The 18,240-nt window shown below is 37.5% G+C and overlaps 2 protein-coding genes across 2 annotated transcripts; one reads left to right on the top strand and one right to left on the bottom strand.

Annotated features, from left to right (window-relative positions):
- Positions 1–2,609: 2,609 nt before the first annotated feature.
- LOC142625040 (polyubiquitin 11-like) lies at positions 2,610–3,190 on the top strand. Its single transcript, XM_075798750.1, has 2 exons — positions 2,610–2,764; positions 2,884–3,190. The coding sequence occupies exons 1-2, from the start codon at positions 2,610–2,612 to the stop codon at positions 3,188–3,190; spliced, it is 462 nt and encodes a 153-aa protein (XP_075654865.1).
- A 7,793-nt stretch (positions 3,191–10,983) lies between these two features.
- On the bottom strand, positions 10,984–16,657 carry LOC142625039 (metalloendoproteinase 1-like). Its single transcript, XM_075798749.1, has 3 exons — positions 16,054–16,657; positions 13,040–13,193; positions 10,984–11,633 (listed from the first exon to the last, which is right to left on the bottom strand). Exons 1-3 carry the CDS (start codon positions 16,594–16,596, stop codon positions 11,212–11,214), a joined length of 1,119 nt encoding a protein of 372 aa, XP_075654864.1. The 5' UTR covers positions 16,597–16,657; the 3' UTR covers positions 10,984–11,211.
- Between the last annotated feature and the right edge of the window lie 1,583 nt (positions 16,658–18,240).

Below are 18,240 nucleotides of genomic sequence, written 5' to 3'. Positions count from 1 at the left end.
CTTTCCTGAGTCTCCTATTGGTCCTGAACTTCATCGTTCTACCTGAGTAAGCATTCCTCCTCCTTATCTCACTGATTATCACTGCTCTTTAGCTCTTGCCACCCTCTATGAACCTCACACCTATCGTGAGGCCCATACTGACCCTTTTTGGCAGCAAGCTATGAACGAAGAGCTAGATACCCTTCATAAGAATCAAACTTGGGATATGGTTGATTTGCCTCCTGGTCAGTCTGTAGTAGGTTATAGGTGGGTTTACAAGATCAAGACCAAGACTAATGGATCTGTTGAACGATACAAGGCTCGCCTCGTTGCCAAGGGTTTTACTCAGGAGTATGGCATTGACTATGAGGAAACATTTACTCCTGTTGCTCGCCTTACATCTGTCAGATGTCTCATTGCTGTGGCTGCTATTCGTCGTTGGCCTCTTTATCAAATGGATGTGAAGAATGCTTTCCTCAATGGAGACCTCCAAGAAGAAGTGTACATGCAACCACCCCTGGCTATCCACACTCAAGCAGTCAAGTTTGTCGCCTTCACCGTGCTCTTTATGGCCTCAAGCAAGCAAGCTCCTCGTGCTTGGTTTGAAAAGTTTAGCTCAGTTGTTGCTCAGCAGGGTTTCACTTCGAGTCCTGATGACACTGCTCTCTTTGTCTGAAAATCCTCTGCTGGTATCACTCTTATTATTCGTTATGTTGATGATATGATTATTATTGGAGATGATTCTGCAGGTATCCGCTCTCTTCAGCACTTCCTTTGTCAGCATTTTGAGATGAAAGACTTGGGCACTCTCAGTTATTTTCTTGGGCTTGAGGTTACCTCGTCTTTTTCTCTTACTTTATATTATTAACATCTTGGTTGGTTAAGCAATATTTGGATGTGAATTATAAGGGTTTTTTATTTTTTGGATTATTTATTTAAAATATCGGGTTAATTTAATTTGGGCTGCATTGTATAAGCTGTTTCTCAACAGTGTTTTGGGTTAAAATGAGCGTTTGTAAAAAACCTATGAAGAGTAGTTGTTGTTAAACAACGTTTTGGGTTTTAAAAATTAGTGTCCAAGGACTTTTGAACTTTACTCGGAACTTTGTTCTTCGTATTAATTCTTTCGTGAATGAGATACAATTTGATTCTATTATAGTACTTGAAATCTCCGTTAGGTTTACATCCTGTGATATGTTTTCGGAAAAATTCTTAGGTAGTCCCGGAGTATAGTGAAATGGTGCTCCCTCCTCTCACATTCATGGTGGACCCCATTATGAATTTAATGAGCGGACCCCACCATGAATGTGAGAGGAGGGAGCACCATTCTCCGTGCTTCGGGAGTACCTAAGAATTACTCATGTTTTCGATGTTGGATCAGAAATAGTGCACTTTTGCATGTCTACCATGTCATCATCAAGAATGAGTAGTGTGTCACACGGTCAAATTGGTCAGGGTGATCTTGGGTTTAGACACTATTTGATGTATTGAATTGCTTTGTGAATCAACTAGCGTTATGTTTGGCTCTGCTTCTATATGCAATTTTTAAGTTAAGAAGATTCTTATAAGAAGATAGTTCTGTTGCTAATCAAACATAGGTACTTCCCATGGGAAAAACAAGATGATATCACTAAATCACAAGGCACTTGGTGGGATTTAAAGGTATTAGTGCCAAAGTCATTTGAAAAGAGTACTCTAACCTACAAGGTAATTTAAACACTTACAAGCACACATCCTTACTCATTAGCGATCAAATCCCATCTACTTAGTCTCACTCTGACATTGAGAATTTGATAGTAAAGATGTTAATTTAGTTATTACCCTCTAAGCTACCTTAGAGGTTAGAGACTTAGAGTGCTCACTTTGAGTGATAATTATGTAATGCATTTGGCATATTCATCATCTCGCACCGCACATAGAGCCCACGCGATTTAATGCTCAACAAGATGATGCATATGTTGGATTAATAAGATACCTTCTCCTTTTGGAGGTGAGTTTGGGGATAATACCTATAAGCCTCATCCCCTCATCTTAAACTCTATGTTTTTGGCATGATTTTTGAAGAACTGTTGCATCTTATATGGTGTCTGAGACATTGCTCACTGATTAAAGAAAAAGAATTGCTGGACAGCTTGGTTTCCTTATAAGATTTATCTGTGTTTGTTGCATCTATAAACCAAAAAAATTGACCCTTAATTTAACTTGTTAGGTTTGTAGTTTTGTTGGTTCTTACTATTTTCAGTTTCTCTCTCAACAGTTCCTCCATTGATACTCTTTGTGAAACTTCCATGCCTTAGTTTCTTCTCCTTTGCTTTTGCTCAGATTGATATATACTTGAAGCTCATCAAAACAGTAGCTGCGAAGGTAAAAAAAATCAGAGAATTAAAAATCTAAAAACAATGTTTTGGGAGAAGGAAGGTGTTCCAGAAATCTCTCAGGAGCTCTTTTTTGCTGGTGATCAGCTCAAGTATGACAAGACACTACAGGATTGTGGCATTCCAAGAAACTCCACTCTCCATCTTTTTATTCAAGACTCATTTGGGATGAAAATCTATGTCAAAATACCATCAAACCAGAAAACCATTGTGGTTGAAGCGAAGAAACAATACACAGTTCAGAACATCTAGTCCATGATACAGGCTCTGGAGGGGATACAGCCAGATCAGTACAGCCTGTTCCATGCTGGAAAACTCCTTGAAGATAACCGGACTCTTGCCTTGCTCAACTTACAGCATGTGTCAACTCTTAATTTGATTTTTAATCCAAACGATGTTTTGTCAATTATGTGAACGCACCAAGCGAGAAGACATTTGAACTTGATGTTAAGTTGTTGCACAAAGTTTGTGATGTGAAAGCAATACTTGGGAACTTGCTGAGTTCCCCTTTTGAAGATTGGGATCTAAGTTATGCTCAAAATCGACTTGAGGACTGGAACACTTTGGCCCATTATGGAATTGAGGAAAAATCAATCTTAGAGTTCTTGCCTGCTAAAATTCAGATATTTGTCAAGCCACATTCTGGGAGCAGTATAGTTCTTGAAGTGCAGAGGTTGGATATTATTTGTGATGTAAAAAAAATGATTTTTGACAAGTTGGGTACACCAGTTAATGCTCAGAGGCTTGTGTTTGCTGGAAAAAGGCTCATGGATGATCTGAATTTGGCTAGTTACAACATCCAAAAGAACTCCACTATCCTAATGGTGAAGCCATAATGCTGTTTTAGAGTATTTGCTATTGCACCGCTGAAGGTTTGGCCTTCAATTAGTAGTCATATAGTGAAGGGCAGTATTCATTACTCTGTTATCTGCTGAAGCGTTTATGTTTTGCAGGTGATCATAATGATGTAGTAACTTAGAAGTTAGAACTACCTCATTCCAATTTGGTCTTTTTGGATGATGTAAAAATTTTAGCTTAGATGAGGGGCAATGGCATCAATCATATCTCTGGTAGCTGTTCGCATTGATGCATTTGTACCCAGGAATGGGTAGTAATATTATTTCAAGGTAAAATTTCAAATGTCCATGGGTTTCTAAGGTTCTATTACTTAGGTATATATAATTTTTCTTTTTTGTTAAGTCGTACTCTAACTTTAAGATAGCTTATAAAATCAACATCCAATCTCTTTCTTATCAATGTGGGACAAAGCCCACTAAGGATATCTGATTAATCCTTCGATACAAAGCATAGCTCCTTAGGTGTAGCATTTTAAGTTTCCCAATTAAATTCAAACTAATGGTTGCATTGATCAATGAAGCACAAATAATGTTATCTTTTTCAAGAATAATTAAATTCAATATAGTTATATGTTTGAATTTAATTGGAGAATTTAATGTAGTGCATCTAAGAAATTGTAACTAAAGGCATATTTAATATTATGGGTGTTCACGAGTCAAGTTGGATCAGGTTTAGGGTGCACTCGGCACTCAACCCAACAACTTTAGGTGCTGAATCGTGCCACATGTTGTCGACTTTGGTTGCATCTTCATTCCATGGAATAGTTACTCTTGAAGAATAGCCTTTCCTTAACTCTAATAGCTGTTCCTTCTGTTTTATGTAACAGACAATCTCTTATGCCCGTTTATGTCGATCAAAATTTAAGTCAATATACGTGCTTTTCAAATTAAGTTCTCATCTAGAATAACCTTTAGAATCTCAATAAGAGCTTCAAGGAAAAGGATTTATTGGAAATGACATATTTCCTTTGCGTATTCATCTAATAAATGCATAATCTTTGGGAATATAGTCGAAGATAAAACTGAGCAAAATGTCTTGAGATTTTCCCATTGTAGAGTAGAATTCGCTTCGTAGTAGTCATAGTGAGACATTCTTTTATGGTATTGTAGAATTTCTTCTTAAAAAAGATGTTCGAAAAATATAAGTACCCGTTTATAGAATTTTTTTTTTCCATGACAATCTCCTCATCCAAATGCCGAGGGTTGTTTGGAATATGTAGGATGTAGAAGAGACAGCAATGACCTTCTTGGAACATCAAAAGCGCCTGAAATCACGGTGCCGCAAGGTAAAAATGCACTAGTAGAAATCATTTGGGCGACGAAGTTGAAGTTGTAAGAAATTTGGCAAGCTGAATGGAAACAGTCTTTTAATAAATAGTCATCGCTTTGCTATGAGGTGCACCTTAATTTTGGTGAATTCCTCCGTTTAGGCCCGAAAACAGTGATTTTCCCCTTTTCAATAATTTTGGTATCCTTAATAACTTTTTTCTCAAAAGTCATAATAAGGTCTTTCTTCTTTTGTGACGACCCTTAAGATTAGTAGTTTATGATTTTGCATTTAATTCAATTTTACCATTTTTGATAAAATATAGTATTTTGCATCATGATTAGTGCGAATTAGGGGAGTCATCTTAGGGTTTTACCTTTTCAGTGTTTATATGTTTTGTAGCATCCAAAGGCAAAGCAAATTATTATTAATAAAATTCAAAGTTTTTTTCTATTGTTTTCTCTAGTGGATTCCCGACCTATCACCTTAAGGATTCAAGGAACCCTTCATGGATTGAGGTTTAATACCAAAAATTAATATTTTAGTTTCTGTTCCATCTAAGAGAGCATTGTACGTGCTTTTGTCAGACTTTCGCGACATCAATGTACATTAATTATAGCAAGCCTGAAAAAACAGATAAATTCGTTCAGTACCAAAAAAAAAAAAAACTACACTGTGAACTCTTGTATGCTTTAAATTAGGTTATGGAGCTATTGTTCCATGGTGGTCACTTCTGGTGGTTGTGAGCTTTTGATAGTTTTGGTACATTTGGCATCCATTGACCAAGTCTGGACCTTGTAAACTTTCTCTCGGAAACTGGTAATTGGCCTTAAGTTGCCACAGATGGCATCAATTGATGGAGTATAAGTGATTATATGGTTAACTCGGGATTAGGATGGCCCAACAAATTGCTTGCATAAAGGAAAATCTGATCATTCAAATGGTACGAGTGTGATTAAGTGTGTCAATGTTTGACATGACCCATGAACATGACATAAACACGATACTGATTTTTACAAGTTAGGGTTGAGCCTTAGTGGGTTCGGGTCATGAATGGGTCAACTCGAAAATGACATGATAAAAAATGTGTCATAAGCGTGTCAACTCGCGTGACTTGCAATTGACAAATTTGATATGCCATTTTATTCATGTCAACTCGAAATGACCAATTTAATAAAACCCAATTAACTCATATAACAAATAAATATTCCTTTTATTTTACATTGTTTAAATACCTTTTATATCCAACCTATATTTTTAACTTAAAAAAAAAGTAATTACAAAAACTTATAAGTGATATAATTGTAAGTCGGAACATTACAAACTCTTCCCCCTTAGACCCCTAAGCACTTTGTGCATGGGGAGGTGCCAATTTAGTTACAAGACTCATGACCTTTACAAAATCTCTAAACCTTCATATAAATATTTAATTTGATTTTTTTTTTAAATTTTAGCTCATACTCACCTCTCACTCTCAAACCCTAAACCCTTCCTCTCACTCTAGATAGATAGTATTGCATTATGGACTTAATATTTATTAAGTACTTTGATGTTATTTATTCTTTTGGACCATGTGTTTTAAGTATTTGATGTTATTATTTAATTTCAAATTGTATGCTTAATAGGTATTTTTATGTTATGAGTTTGTATTCAATTTGTTGTTTATTAAATTTATAGTAGTATTAACCATTTTCTTTAAGCAAGTTAAATGAATTTTGTATCAATCCAACTTGTTTAATATTGTTCGAGGGCCTTTTTCGGTTGCTCGGCCACGTGTTATCCGCTAGATTAGTGACCTTACTAGGCCCGGGTTCTTTTTGGGGAGTTGTGTCCTGGAACTCAACATTGGGCCACGTGGTCCAACGGCTACCGGTGTACTTTTAAGCCTACCAAACCATTAAAGGCAAAGTCTAAGAATCATGATAATGGTCGAATAAATATGTAATCTGTGCTTGATATAATAGGTTTGATTAGTAGTTGTAACAGTAGTTGAAATAAAGTAGTATTTATTTATAAGTAAAATAGTCATGTACTCAATTATGTAAATTTAAAAATATGGAAGCAAAGTCACTTATCTTCGTATGGTTTGTAGCCTAGCTGTGTAGTATTAGTGAGCTGATAGGATTCCAGCAGAGTGCTAGTGGTAGAGGTTAGTTAAGTTTGCCTTTCTTATCATGCATTTAAATGAGTTTAAGCCTTGGTTAATAGTTGGAATAAAGTAATGTGTATTTAAATGTGAAGTAATCATGTATTCAATGATGTAAATTTAAAGATAAGGAAGCAAAGTCACTTATCTTTGTATGGTTTCTGCCCAGCTGTGTAGTATCAGTGAGATGATGGGATTCCAACAGAATGCCAGCGGTAGAGGCTAGTTAAGCTTACCCCTCTTATCATGCATTTAAATGAGTTTAAGCATTGGTTAATAGTTAGAATAAAGTAATATGTATTTAAATGTGAAGTAATCATGTACTCAATAATATAAATTTAAAGATAAGGAAGCAAAGTCACTTATCTTTGTATGGTTTGTAGCCCAGATGTATAGCTTCTGTGAGCTGATAATATCCCAGCAGAGTGACCCCAGCGGTAGAGAGACAGTTTGCCATGATAACTTCAAGATTGAGGGGGAAAAATGGGTGCAACTGAAGGGAGAGAGAGTGTGCCCAACTGTGTGTAGGGGCTGGTTAAACTTGCCCCTTTTATCATGCACTTAAATGAGTTTTTCCTTTGACAATGCTCTTTTAATTGTTGTGAAGTTATGAATAGTATTGCCTTCCATGAGAAGGGTTTTGTATGGAGTATTTGTGCCTTCTAAGAGAAGGGCTTTATGTAAGATGAATTTGTATCTTCCATGAGAAGGGTTTTGGTATGAGATCTTGATGCCTTCTAGGAGAAGGACTTTAGTAATAGAAGTTCATGCCTTTCATGAGAGGGGCTTTTATAAGAGAGATAGAGAAGAGTATTGATATATGTTTATGAGCAGCAAACAGTAGAACTTCAGAGTGAGAGAGAGTATGAGAGTGGAGTTTAGATGAGTGTAGTGAGTCATATGTAATGGTGTAATAAATGTGTATGAGATTGTGTAAGACAAGTGGAGAAAGAGATGTTTTGTGGGATGTAGTATTTGCAATATGTATGATATATGGAAGTATGAGAGATATGGTGGTTAAAGATAGTAAAAATATGAGATTATAACCGTTGGAGAAGTTGTAGAGATTACTTTCCAAGAGGAAAGATTTTGTAAGAGAAGAGCATGGAGGTGTGTTTAGGCATTTGGAGATGGGATCAGTAAGATAGGTGTATTTTCTGAATATAGAGAGTGAGAGAATGAGTATATGAGGGATAATAGTGCTGCAGTGTGTTTAGCAAGGTTGCTGGAATTTACTGTTGGGCTTTTCTGCTGGTATGTACTGCTGGAATTTTCTGCTGTAGGGTATATGAAGGCTTATGAAGAGCATTTGTGAGCTAAAGGCTGAAGAGTTTAGTTCCTTATTTGGAAACTAAAATCTCAGAATTTCATTCAGAGTTTAGGGAGAGAGCATGGAGAAGTTTTTTTGTAAGAGTTCTTCTCCCTTTGGTTGTCCTCCGTTGAGGTGTTGATGAGGGGTCCTATTTAGTTGAGTTTAAAGGGGTATTTTAGCAAATAATCTCAGCCAAAATCTGTCCCAAATAGCAATGAATCTTCAGAAAATCCATCTTAAGATTTGGGCAAAAATGGTAAGTTTAGCTTCAAGGTGTTCTTGCTATTTCGGGTAAGAGTTGCTGGGGAAAAAGCAACAGAAAAGGAATGTATTTCAGCAGGAGAAAAGATAGTTACTTAGTTGGTTTTGGTTTTAGCCAAATGTGAAAAAAATAGTAATGCTAAGGATGCTGGGTCAGCTGTTACATCTGTCCTGAAAATGCTGTCCCAACTGTCAGGAAAAGCTGTCCCAGTTGTTAGGAAAAGCTGTGGCAGCTATCATGAGACAGCTGTCACTTTGGGCAGAAGCAAAAGAGGTCAGCATGGTGATTTCAGAGTGTTGGAGAGGTCACTCAGCATTTACTTTATGGTTTTGGCTGAAAATGGTAAGATCTCTTTCAAGGGTATCTTGCTATCTTAGGTATAGTAGCTGGCAGCTGTGATTTTAGTATTAAATGGCTGTTGATATCACTCCCAGCCAGGTGTTAAGTGCTAAACATACTACTGGGATTCTGTTGGAAATGTTTCCTCTTTTGGGTGTTTGTGTTTTTGGTGCAAGGTTCCATTACAACATATTTCTAGCAAGTAATGTAAGGATTGGTTGAAAGGTAATGAAGCTTTAGAGATTTAGTTGAGGTCTCATTGTGTTGTGACATAATCTTGGTAAGCAAGAAGAGTATCTAATGTTCTGCTTTGGCAGCTGGTAGAGCAATATATGGTCTGATTATGGCAGATAGTAGCTGGGTATGAGATATATAATGAATATTTTGCATATAGTTGGAGATAAAGGATAGTCAATCAGATTAGGCCATGTGTTTGAGTTGTATTTTAGCTAAAAGTAGTAATGTAGTTTATGTAGAATAATATAATGAAGTTTCCAAATTTGTATAGCAACAGCTGGGGATTGAATGAACAGTTATGTTCCCAGCAGTTAGATGGCTGGGGATATTGAGTGAACAGCTATTTTCCCAACAGTTAGATGGCTGGGGATATTGAATATTTGTCACATGATGAATATTAAGTTTTTAGGAAAAGAGCAATGGGGAATTTATCATCTAAAGTGCTATGTGATAAGGGATGCTTACCATAAGTTACCCGCTACACACGGACTCGTCAGAGTTTAGGGAGTTGGAGAAGACATGCCAAGCAACATGTTTCTTTTATCAACTTTAAATCGCTGGAGTTTTACTGAATATATATCTTGGCCCTCCAAACCACGACTCCTAAAGTTTCCCCAAAGAGACTTATGAGTTTGGATCATAAGCCGAAGATGAGATGACGTACCTTGGGTTTTGTTGTGATTTTGTGTAAATATGAGCTCTTGTTGAAGAAGCCATTTGCCATGAGTGTAAGAGAGGTGATATGAGCCGTGAGCTTTGATTCATTGTGTGAGCCCAATCCATATGTTGATGTGGCATTGGTTGCCAATGAAGTAGTGCCACGTGGGGTGAAAAAAGAGTCCTCAACAAATATTAAGCAGATTGAAATGGGTTGTACCACATTTGTGTCAACTTTACACAACACCACCCATTTATTAAGCGTGTCAAGTAAGTCTTGTCATGTTCACTGACTTCAATAAAAGTTCGTATTAAGGTTGAAGAGTCATGATACGATTATTAAATAGGTTGAGTTTGGGTTGAGTCATTTTGCTAAATACCTCTACCTTGACATGACATGAACATGACACACTAACTCGAATTGACACCCCTAAGTGTGATGCAAACCTAAACTTTTTTGATGCTTGACCTAATGCCCACATTATTCACAATTGCGAGAATAATACGGTTGTGATTTTCTCATACCTCATGAAATTGGAATTCAACTATATTTATAGAGCTCTTGGGTCACTTAATCAGTCTTGTAATTCGAGCAACTATCATGATTTAGGCCAAGGAGGATTCTTTTCATGCCTTCGAGGGAGAGATTATATATGGGAGTTTTATTCATGGGTTACATAGATTCTAGGTTTATCCGTTTATGACCATTACTCTCGAAAATTCAGATCACATGTTTTGGGAATTATGTTTCCCTATCAGGAGACCTTCCTTGGTCTTTGGGGTAGTACATATCTCATACTCGTTTGTTGACTCGTATGTTTTTTTGGTTTGTAGAGTTCTAATTGAGGTCGTTTTTCCACAATGGCTCACCGGATGAGGATCCTAGACGAATACATCCTTATCCTTATCCATATCATTTTATTTTATACTTCATTAGTATGAATTGATAACTTGCTCTAAATAATATCCTACTTTAATTTTTTAATAGTTTTTGATGAGTCCAAGAAAATCAATTGGTTATCAACCACAATGGATGACATTAAGTCATCAGCAAGCCATCAAAGGAAGATAACCGTTCAATCACATTCAATATATTCATTGATGACCATTCAATATATTCATTGACGACCATTACTCAAAGGTATTAGACTCCATCAAGAAAATAATTGTTATACTCAAGGTAATAATCATCTACAATTATGTATAACAGCTACCTAAGTCACCTATAAAAGGGATAGCCGACCTTACTTGCTAAGATATGTCAAAAACTACTACAAAACTACTATTTATATATAGAAAATATGAGTTGATACTGACTCAAGCATTAGAGGCTCTCCCACCGAGCACAATTCAGTGGTCTCTTCAATCAATTCTCTTTATTTTGTAGATCTTATGAAATTGTCAAAAGTTCTGGATTGGACGAGTGACCCAACTGGCGATTTTTAGCATTATCAGTTTTCGTGTTGAAACACCATCATAAAAAATACTAAAGAAATCATTATTATTTTTTATTATAGTTAGAAATTTTTTTAAAAAGCTTTATTTACCACATCACAACAGACAAATCATTATTATTACCGCATGAAGAAAATTACAATCAAACATCACTTTCTCGTGTGAGTCGGTGAAACCTTTGTTATGCGTCTTGCAATAATCTCTTGCGCTTTTTCGAAGTATGTATACCCTAGTACCCCTAACGCCATGCATTGGCACTTTGTTTAACTAGTAGCTAGATAGCAAATGTTTTATTCTTTACCCGCTTATATTAAGGCTTACACAATCAAATATTATATAAGGCTTTGATGCCATTAATATCGTCCCTATGCAAACCTTGGGTCACTCCTGGACTTATGTTAGGCCACATGATGGCCCCTTGAACAGAGCTATGACCGAGTCCAAGAAGATGCCCAATTTCATGCAATGCAACAGTCTCCAAGTCAAACGCATTTGGGGTAGCTCCAACACTCCACTGCTCATCTCCATCATAATGGAATCTCCCATCAGTAGGGGCAAAAGCATGTGCTAAGATTCCACCAGCTCCATCAAAAGGGCTCCCATCTCCATGATCCCTCCTTTGGAAACTAACTTTGATATCTGCATTTGTGTGGTCCTGAGCTCTTGAGAACCTGAAGTGTGTGTTGGCAGCCCATGTTTGGAAAGCTCTTGCGACGGGACTCATTGCTATAGTTGGTGTTAGAAATACTGAATTGAATAGTATTGTATTTTTCACTGAAAGAATATACATGAGTGCCTTTATATATGAGGCATATGAGTGCAGTACAAGTAAATATGAGTGTAGTACAAGTAAGAGTGCTATACAAGTAAGAGTGCTAAACAAGTAAACTAGTTGGGCCTAAAGCCCACAACACTATATATGTTAACAGCTCCCCTCAAACTCAAGGTGGATGTGAGACCAACTTGAGGTTGTCAACCAAAGTACGAAGGCGTCCCTTAGGATGTGACTTGGTGAAGATATCTCGCAAGTCGATCCGTGCAGGAGACTGAGATTAGCTTGAGAGCACCATAGACAAGATGATAACGGATAAAATGACAATCGATCTCGATGTGTTTAGTCCGTTCATGGAAGACATCATTATGAGCAATATAAATGGCACTTTTGTTGTCACAATAAAGAGGAGTAGCGGAGGATGTCGACACACCTAAGTCTTTGAGAAGCCATCGTAGCCAAAGAAGCTCAGATGTGGTATCGCAAGTGGCACGATATTCTCGCTTCAGTACTAGAACGGGCCACATGAGTTTGTTTCTTGCTTCGCCAAGAAATCGAGAAGAACCAAGAAGAAAGCAATAACTGTGGTGGACCCGCGATCGTGGGATCTCCCGCCCAATCACATCGAAAATGCACGGAGAACAAGAGGAGACCGAGCAGAGTAGAAAAGACCATGGAAGAGAAGTGCCCTTTAGGTACCGAAGAATGCGCAAGCAAGATAGTGAGTCGATCGTGGAGCGACATGATATTGGCTCACCCGGTGAACAAGATAGGAAATGTCCGGACGAGTAACAAGGAGATAAACTAGGCCGCCAACTAAGCGTCCGTCAGAAGAGAGGTATTAGACAATGGTTTCCCCCCGAGGAGTCGATGCGCGTTAAGCTCGACCTGAGTGTCAATAGTCTTGCTATCATGAGTCCACTCTAGACAAGAGTTCGTAGGCATACTTGGCTTGAGTAATGTAAAGTCCATCCGTAGAATGAGTGATTTCAAGACCCAAGAAGTAGCCGAGATGTCCAAGATCTTTCATCTCAAACCGTCGACCGAGAAAATTCGAGTTCTTGAATGCCACCGAGGTCATTACCGCTTATGATCATATCATCCACATACAGAGAAGTAAAATAGTGCCTTTGTCGTGCGACGAAGAAATAAGGCGGGAATCATAAATGACCGGCCATGTAACCCAAACGAGAGATGGTAGAGCTGAAATTGGCAAACCAAGCACGTGGAGCTTGTTTAAGGCCATAAAGTGCACGTCGAAGGTGACAAACCTTGTTTGATTCAACAGAGAGACCAGGAGGAGGTTGCATATAAACTTCTTCACTCAAATCCCCATTAAGGAATGCATTTTTGATATCTATCTGAAAAAGGTTCCATTTACTGGGAACAGTAACAGCTAAGAGGGCATGAACAAATGAGATACGAGCAACTGGAGTAAAGGTCTTTTCATAATCAATCCCATACTTCTGTGTAAAACCTTTTGTAACAAGATGAGCTTTGTAGCGCTCAATGGACCCATTAGAGCGTGCCTTAATCTTGAAGATCCACTTACAACCAACCACAGATTTTCCAGGGGGGAGAGTGACCAAGTCCCAAGTATAGTTTTTAGTTAATGCATCAAGTTCCTCTTTCATTGCAATCTGCCATAAAGGGTCAGTGGAAGCCTCACGATAGGTGTGAGGCTCGTGCAGTGTAGTAAGGGCAGTGTAACAATGATAGTCAAGTAAATGTGTAAGAATAGACCTTACCCGAGTTGAGTGACGAGGTGGAATGTCTTGTACATGATCTTCAAAGTGAGCAGAGTGAGCAGGGAACCGTGATCAAGGTCAGGTAGCTCGTCTTCGACCTCGCCGTTCATCTTCCACCTGCTCATTAAAAGGGGAACTAGGAAAGGGATCAAGGATTTCGGTGGTTGGAATGCAGAAGTTAATAGTAGAATCGGGAGCGCCACAGAGGATCAGATCAGCTATAGGAGGGTCGAGCAACATGCATGAATTTGCGTCTCATCCGGAAATAGATCTAAGACAAGAGGAAGATAAAGAAGCACGGAAGTGAGAGAGCTCGATAAAGAGGCGATGTTCCCAAAAGACAACATTGCGGGAAACACGAAGACGATGAGAAATAGGATCATAACACCGATACCCCTTTGAGTTTCGCCATAACCAAGAAAAAAACAAAGTCTTGACCTAGGCTCAAGTTTATTATGCCTCACGTGGCCGAAGAAGAACGAAACAAGAGCCGAATGAGCGTAGGTGGTGATAGTCCGGAGGTGACCCAAAAAGGCGCTCATATGGAGTTTGATTTTGGATGATAGGATCGGGAATGCGATTAATAGTATGAACAACATGAAGAGCAAAGCTTCGCCCCAAAAAGGAGCAGAACTTTGCGAGAGAGAAGAAGAGCACAAATAAAGTGTCAAGAATATGACGAAGTTTTCGTTCGGCTCTACCATTTTGCCGAGGGGTACCTAGACAAGTTAGTTGATGAACAAGGCCATAGGAATGCAAAACAGCTTGGAAAGCATATTGAGTGTACTCAAGAGCATTATCGATCGAAAATTTTGATACGTTTAGAAAATTGAGTTTCAACCATTTTTGCAAAATTAGAATACACTTGCAATAATTCGAACGATGTTTCATATTAAAGATCCAACTATAGCGAGAGTAATCATCAACAAAGACAACAAAATATCGAGATCCACCAATACTAGAGACAGGAAGGTCTCCAAACATCGAATGAATAAGGTCAAAGATATCGTGGATATAGATTCACTAGAATTGAAAGGCAAAGCCGGTTGTTTTCCTAATTGACATGAAACACAATCAAAATTTTCTCGTAGACACCGAACCTAACAAACCTCTAGAAGCCAATTGTTGTACACGGGAAGAAGATGCGTGACCAAGTCGAGCATGCCAAAGAGCAAGAGAAGGAATAGAGGAAACCGCAAAGAGGCCGCGGCAATAGAAACAGGAGCAACAAGTGGAAGACGAAGGTTGTCCATGGAAACATACGTCCAACTATGGGACCGGTCCCTAGCTCCCGTCCCGTTCCTTGGATCCCGCACAATACACCTGCACAATCAAATATGAGTCGATAACCCAACTCAGCTAATTGTCCCACGTAAAACAAATTATAAGAAAGGTCGTGAACATTAAAGACCCTTAAACTTTTGAGAAGTTGGAGGTTGAAACGGAACCTATATTATGACCAGACATTGTGGAACCATTTCACGTGCGAATAGTAAGAGGGTGTGGTGCAGTTTAAGTTCGAAATAAGGACGAGTGAGGTGTCATGTGATTGCAACAAGCAGAATCCATAAGCCAAGAGGAAGGAGACATACCGGACAAAGCTGAGAGAGAAGAGGAATAAGATGCATTACCAACCATACGAATGACATTGGCGATGATGTTTTTAAGGTCATCTGTGGTCATGGTGAAAGTGCGACCTGAAGACTTAGACTGTGCAAAGACGGGAGCCATTGGTTGGACACTCTTAATGTTAGCAATAGTGGCAGAAGAACCTGAAACAGCTGATTTATTGCGGTGAAAGCAAGTCTCAATATTATGGCCAAAACGTTTGCAAAAATTGCAAAAGCGTTTACTAGATTGTCTGCGATGATTGTTGCAAAAGGAAGAAGACCTGTCCTTATTCTTCATTTAGAAGCAAAATATGCAAAAATGAAATCTACGCGAAAAACTGAGTAAGGAGAACCTGGGCCGCAAAAAGTCAACTCCAGAAAAGTCAACGGTCAACGGTCAAAGTCAATGGCAGGCTGACGTGGCTTGCTGACGTGGCAGGTTGACGTGGCAGATGACGTGGCAGCTCGGTTCGGCGCGTGGGCGCGTGAACTGCAGTGCAGAGACAACTGGCGGTGCGTGAGGGCGCGTGGAGACTCCGATGACTGTGAGGTTTTCACGAAAAGATAGATCGGAGCAAGACGATCTTCGTGGTACCTTCGGAAAATTTTTCGGAGCAATATTCACGGCGGTGCCGAAAAAGGCAATGGTCTTTGCAGTGTTCGGACTCCTCAACGGCGGCGTCGTAGGTCCGAACCCGAGGACGATGTCCGGAAGACTCGAAGGTTCAACGGCGAAAAGCTGCGGCGGCTTGTCGTGACAATGAAGCAATATCGAGAACGGAGTTACACCAATAAAGACAAGATCGCTAAGAAAAGGTCGAGCAAAGTGGTTTCGATACCATGTTAGAAATACCTGAATTGAATAGTATTGTATTTCTCACCGAAAGAATATACATGAGTGCCTTTATATATGAGGCATGATACGAGTAAAGACAAGTAATATAGCGAGTGTAGTACAAGTAAGAGTGCTATACAAGTAAGAGTGCTAAACAAGTAAACTAGTTGGGCCTAAAGCCCACAACACTATATATGTTAACAGTTGGGGTGCCAGGGAGAAATCCATAGGTGAGATGGTACTTAGAAGATGGCCACTTGGGATTTCCTGGGAAGAAAGTATAGTGAGAGACGGTATGTAAAGAGCCATGTTGCTGATGATATGTCTTCTTGCCTAAGCGCATCCAATTTGTACCATTGGAGATATCTGCCACCCCACAACGAGGCATCATCATTGTTGATATTGTTTTGGCATCCAAAGTTCCAGTGGCATTGAGATGGTAGTTTAGTTGGTATGTTTTAATTGCAGATTCCAAGAGTCCATCGAAATCATCATCATTGGTATGAGTGTGATTTTTGGAATGGTTAGAGCTCAAATAACCAAAATTTTCAAGGTAGGCTTTGAGGTTATGGATGCCTTTGACCTGTTCTCCCTTGTGACATCCCTGAAGATGTTTGAGAAACTCAAAGGGTGATGATTTTTTGTCATGGATGTTTTGTGAAGTTGCATGCGAGAGGAGAGGAAGGAGGAGGAGGAGGAGGAGGAGAGTGAATGAAAACAGAGAAAAAGCTTTATTATAAGCCATAACTAAGAAAGTTTGAGGTTAAGCTAGAACTTTTTTTTGAGCAGATGTTAAGCTAGAACTTGGTGTTGCAAAAGTGTTATAGTTTGGTTGCTATTTATAGATTATCAAGTAGAATCTATAATGGTATGTAATCATGTGAATGCAGGGTTGATACATCTTTTGCTAAGTCAGTCGTATATAAACTAGTGTGACTTGTACTTGCTAATATATATATATATATAACCGAAACCTTTGAAACTCTCACAATTTTTCACGTCAGTACAATATTTAAATAAAATTATCATTTTATTTAAATAAATTTATTATTTTTAGTTTAAATTTAACCAAAAGTGAAATTCTATCTATCTAATAAGTCCAACTTAAACTTAAACTCAAACTCATCATTATCATTTTTTTAAATAAAATTATTTTTGTTTATTTAAAACTTAACAAGAAGTGAAACTTTCTCTCTCTAACAAGTCAAACTTAAACTCAAATGTTGATAATCTATATAAAAACAAAAATTATGATAGGACTCAAAAAAAGAAAAAGAAAAAAGAGACTAACGTTGAAAAAAAAAGACTCACGTTAATAATCGTGGATTTGGTTTTTGGGTTGAAATTTCTACTAATTATTCTTTTATATTGTACATGGTTGATAAATTTTTATTTGGTATGTTATATATAAATTTGTTGAATTTGGTATGGTTCTAAAGTAGAGTTTGAGGATTCTATAAATTTTAAAGTTTTAAGTCTTGAGTTTTTGGTATTTGCGTATCAATAGGTTGATCTTAATTTATCACCTTAAATGCTTTTTATTTAGGTTCATGTAATTTTTTGTTTTCTTATTAAAAACTATATTTTTGGTTGATTAATTATTTATTTATATTAAATTCAATTAATTTTTATTTTTTTAGAATGTCTATTTACTCATTGTTGGATTTTTTTTTTTTCAGAATTAATAATTTTTTCATGCATCGCACAGATTAGCGACTAGTTAAATTTAAGGTTGAAGGACTTCCAATTCTTCGGTCAAAGTATAAGTTGATCTTACATTAATTATAGGCAAATTCTCCACGCAAGTATACGTTGATTAGCGTTATATTAAAATTATAAAAGGGGACCAATTCTCTAATTTTTGCGTCTTAACGAATACCCTAGGACTGGACTCGGTACCATACACTATGTAGTCTCCAAATTGATTGGGACAAAAAATGATTAGCGTAAACTGTGAGTTGGGAGAGTGTGTGTAAAATATGCTATGCAGTTGATTATGGGAAAACTTTCTTGAAATTCCATTGTTTTTTTAATTATATATTTTTTCTTCTTTACAAAATTCCAATTATATTGACAGGAAATTGCTACATAAAATTAAAAACAAATTCGAAAAACAAAGCTGCAATATTATAATCTAACTTTATACCTCTCACATATATTGTTTTCCGAAAAACGTAAATCTATCTTATTATTTTCTTGGCATTATTTCAAATAATATGTGTTAGGGTCATATTTTTTTTATATATAATTGGCTAATCCTTTGACAAAACGCAATTTACTTGTAATTAGGTAGATCTAAGTTGAGTTTAATACATAAAAAAATATGTTGTTCAAACATATCAAGTGTTAGTATTAGAGACATAAAGATTTATTCAAAAAACAAGTGAAG

This window comes from Castanea sativa, chromosome 2 (assembly GCF_040712315.1).
Source record: "Castanea sativa cultivar Marrone di Chiusa Pesio chromosome 2, ASM4071231v1".
NCBI classification, from domain to species: Eukaryota; Viridiplantae; Streptophyta; class Magnoliopsida; order Fagales; family Fagaceae; genus Castanea; species Castanea sativa.
This window is presented reverse-complemented; position numbering and strand designations above follow the sequence as displayed.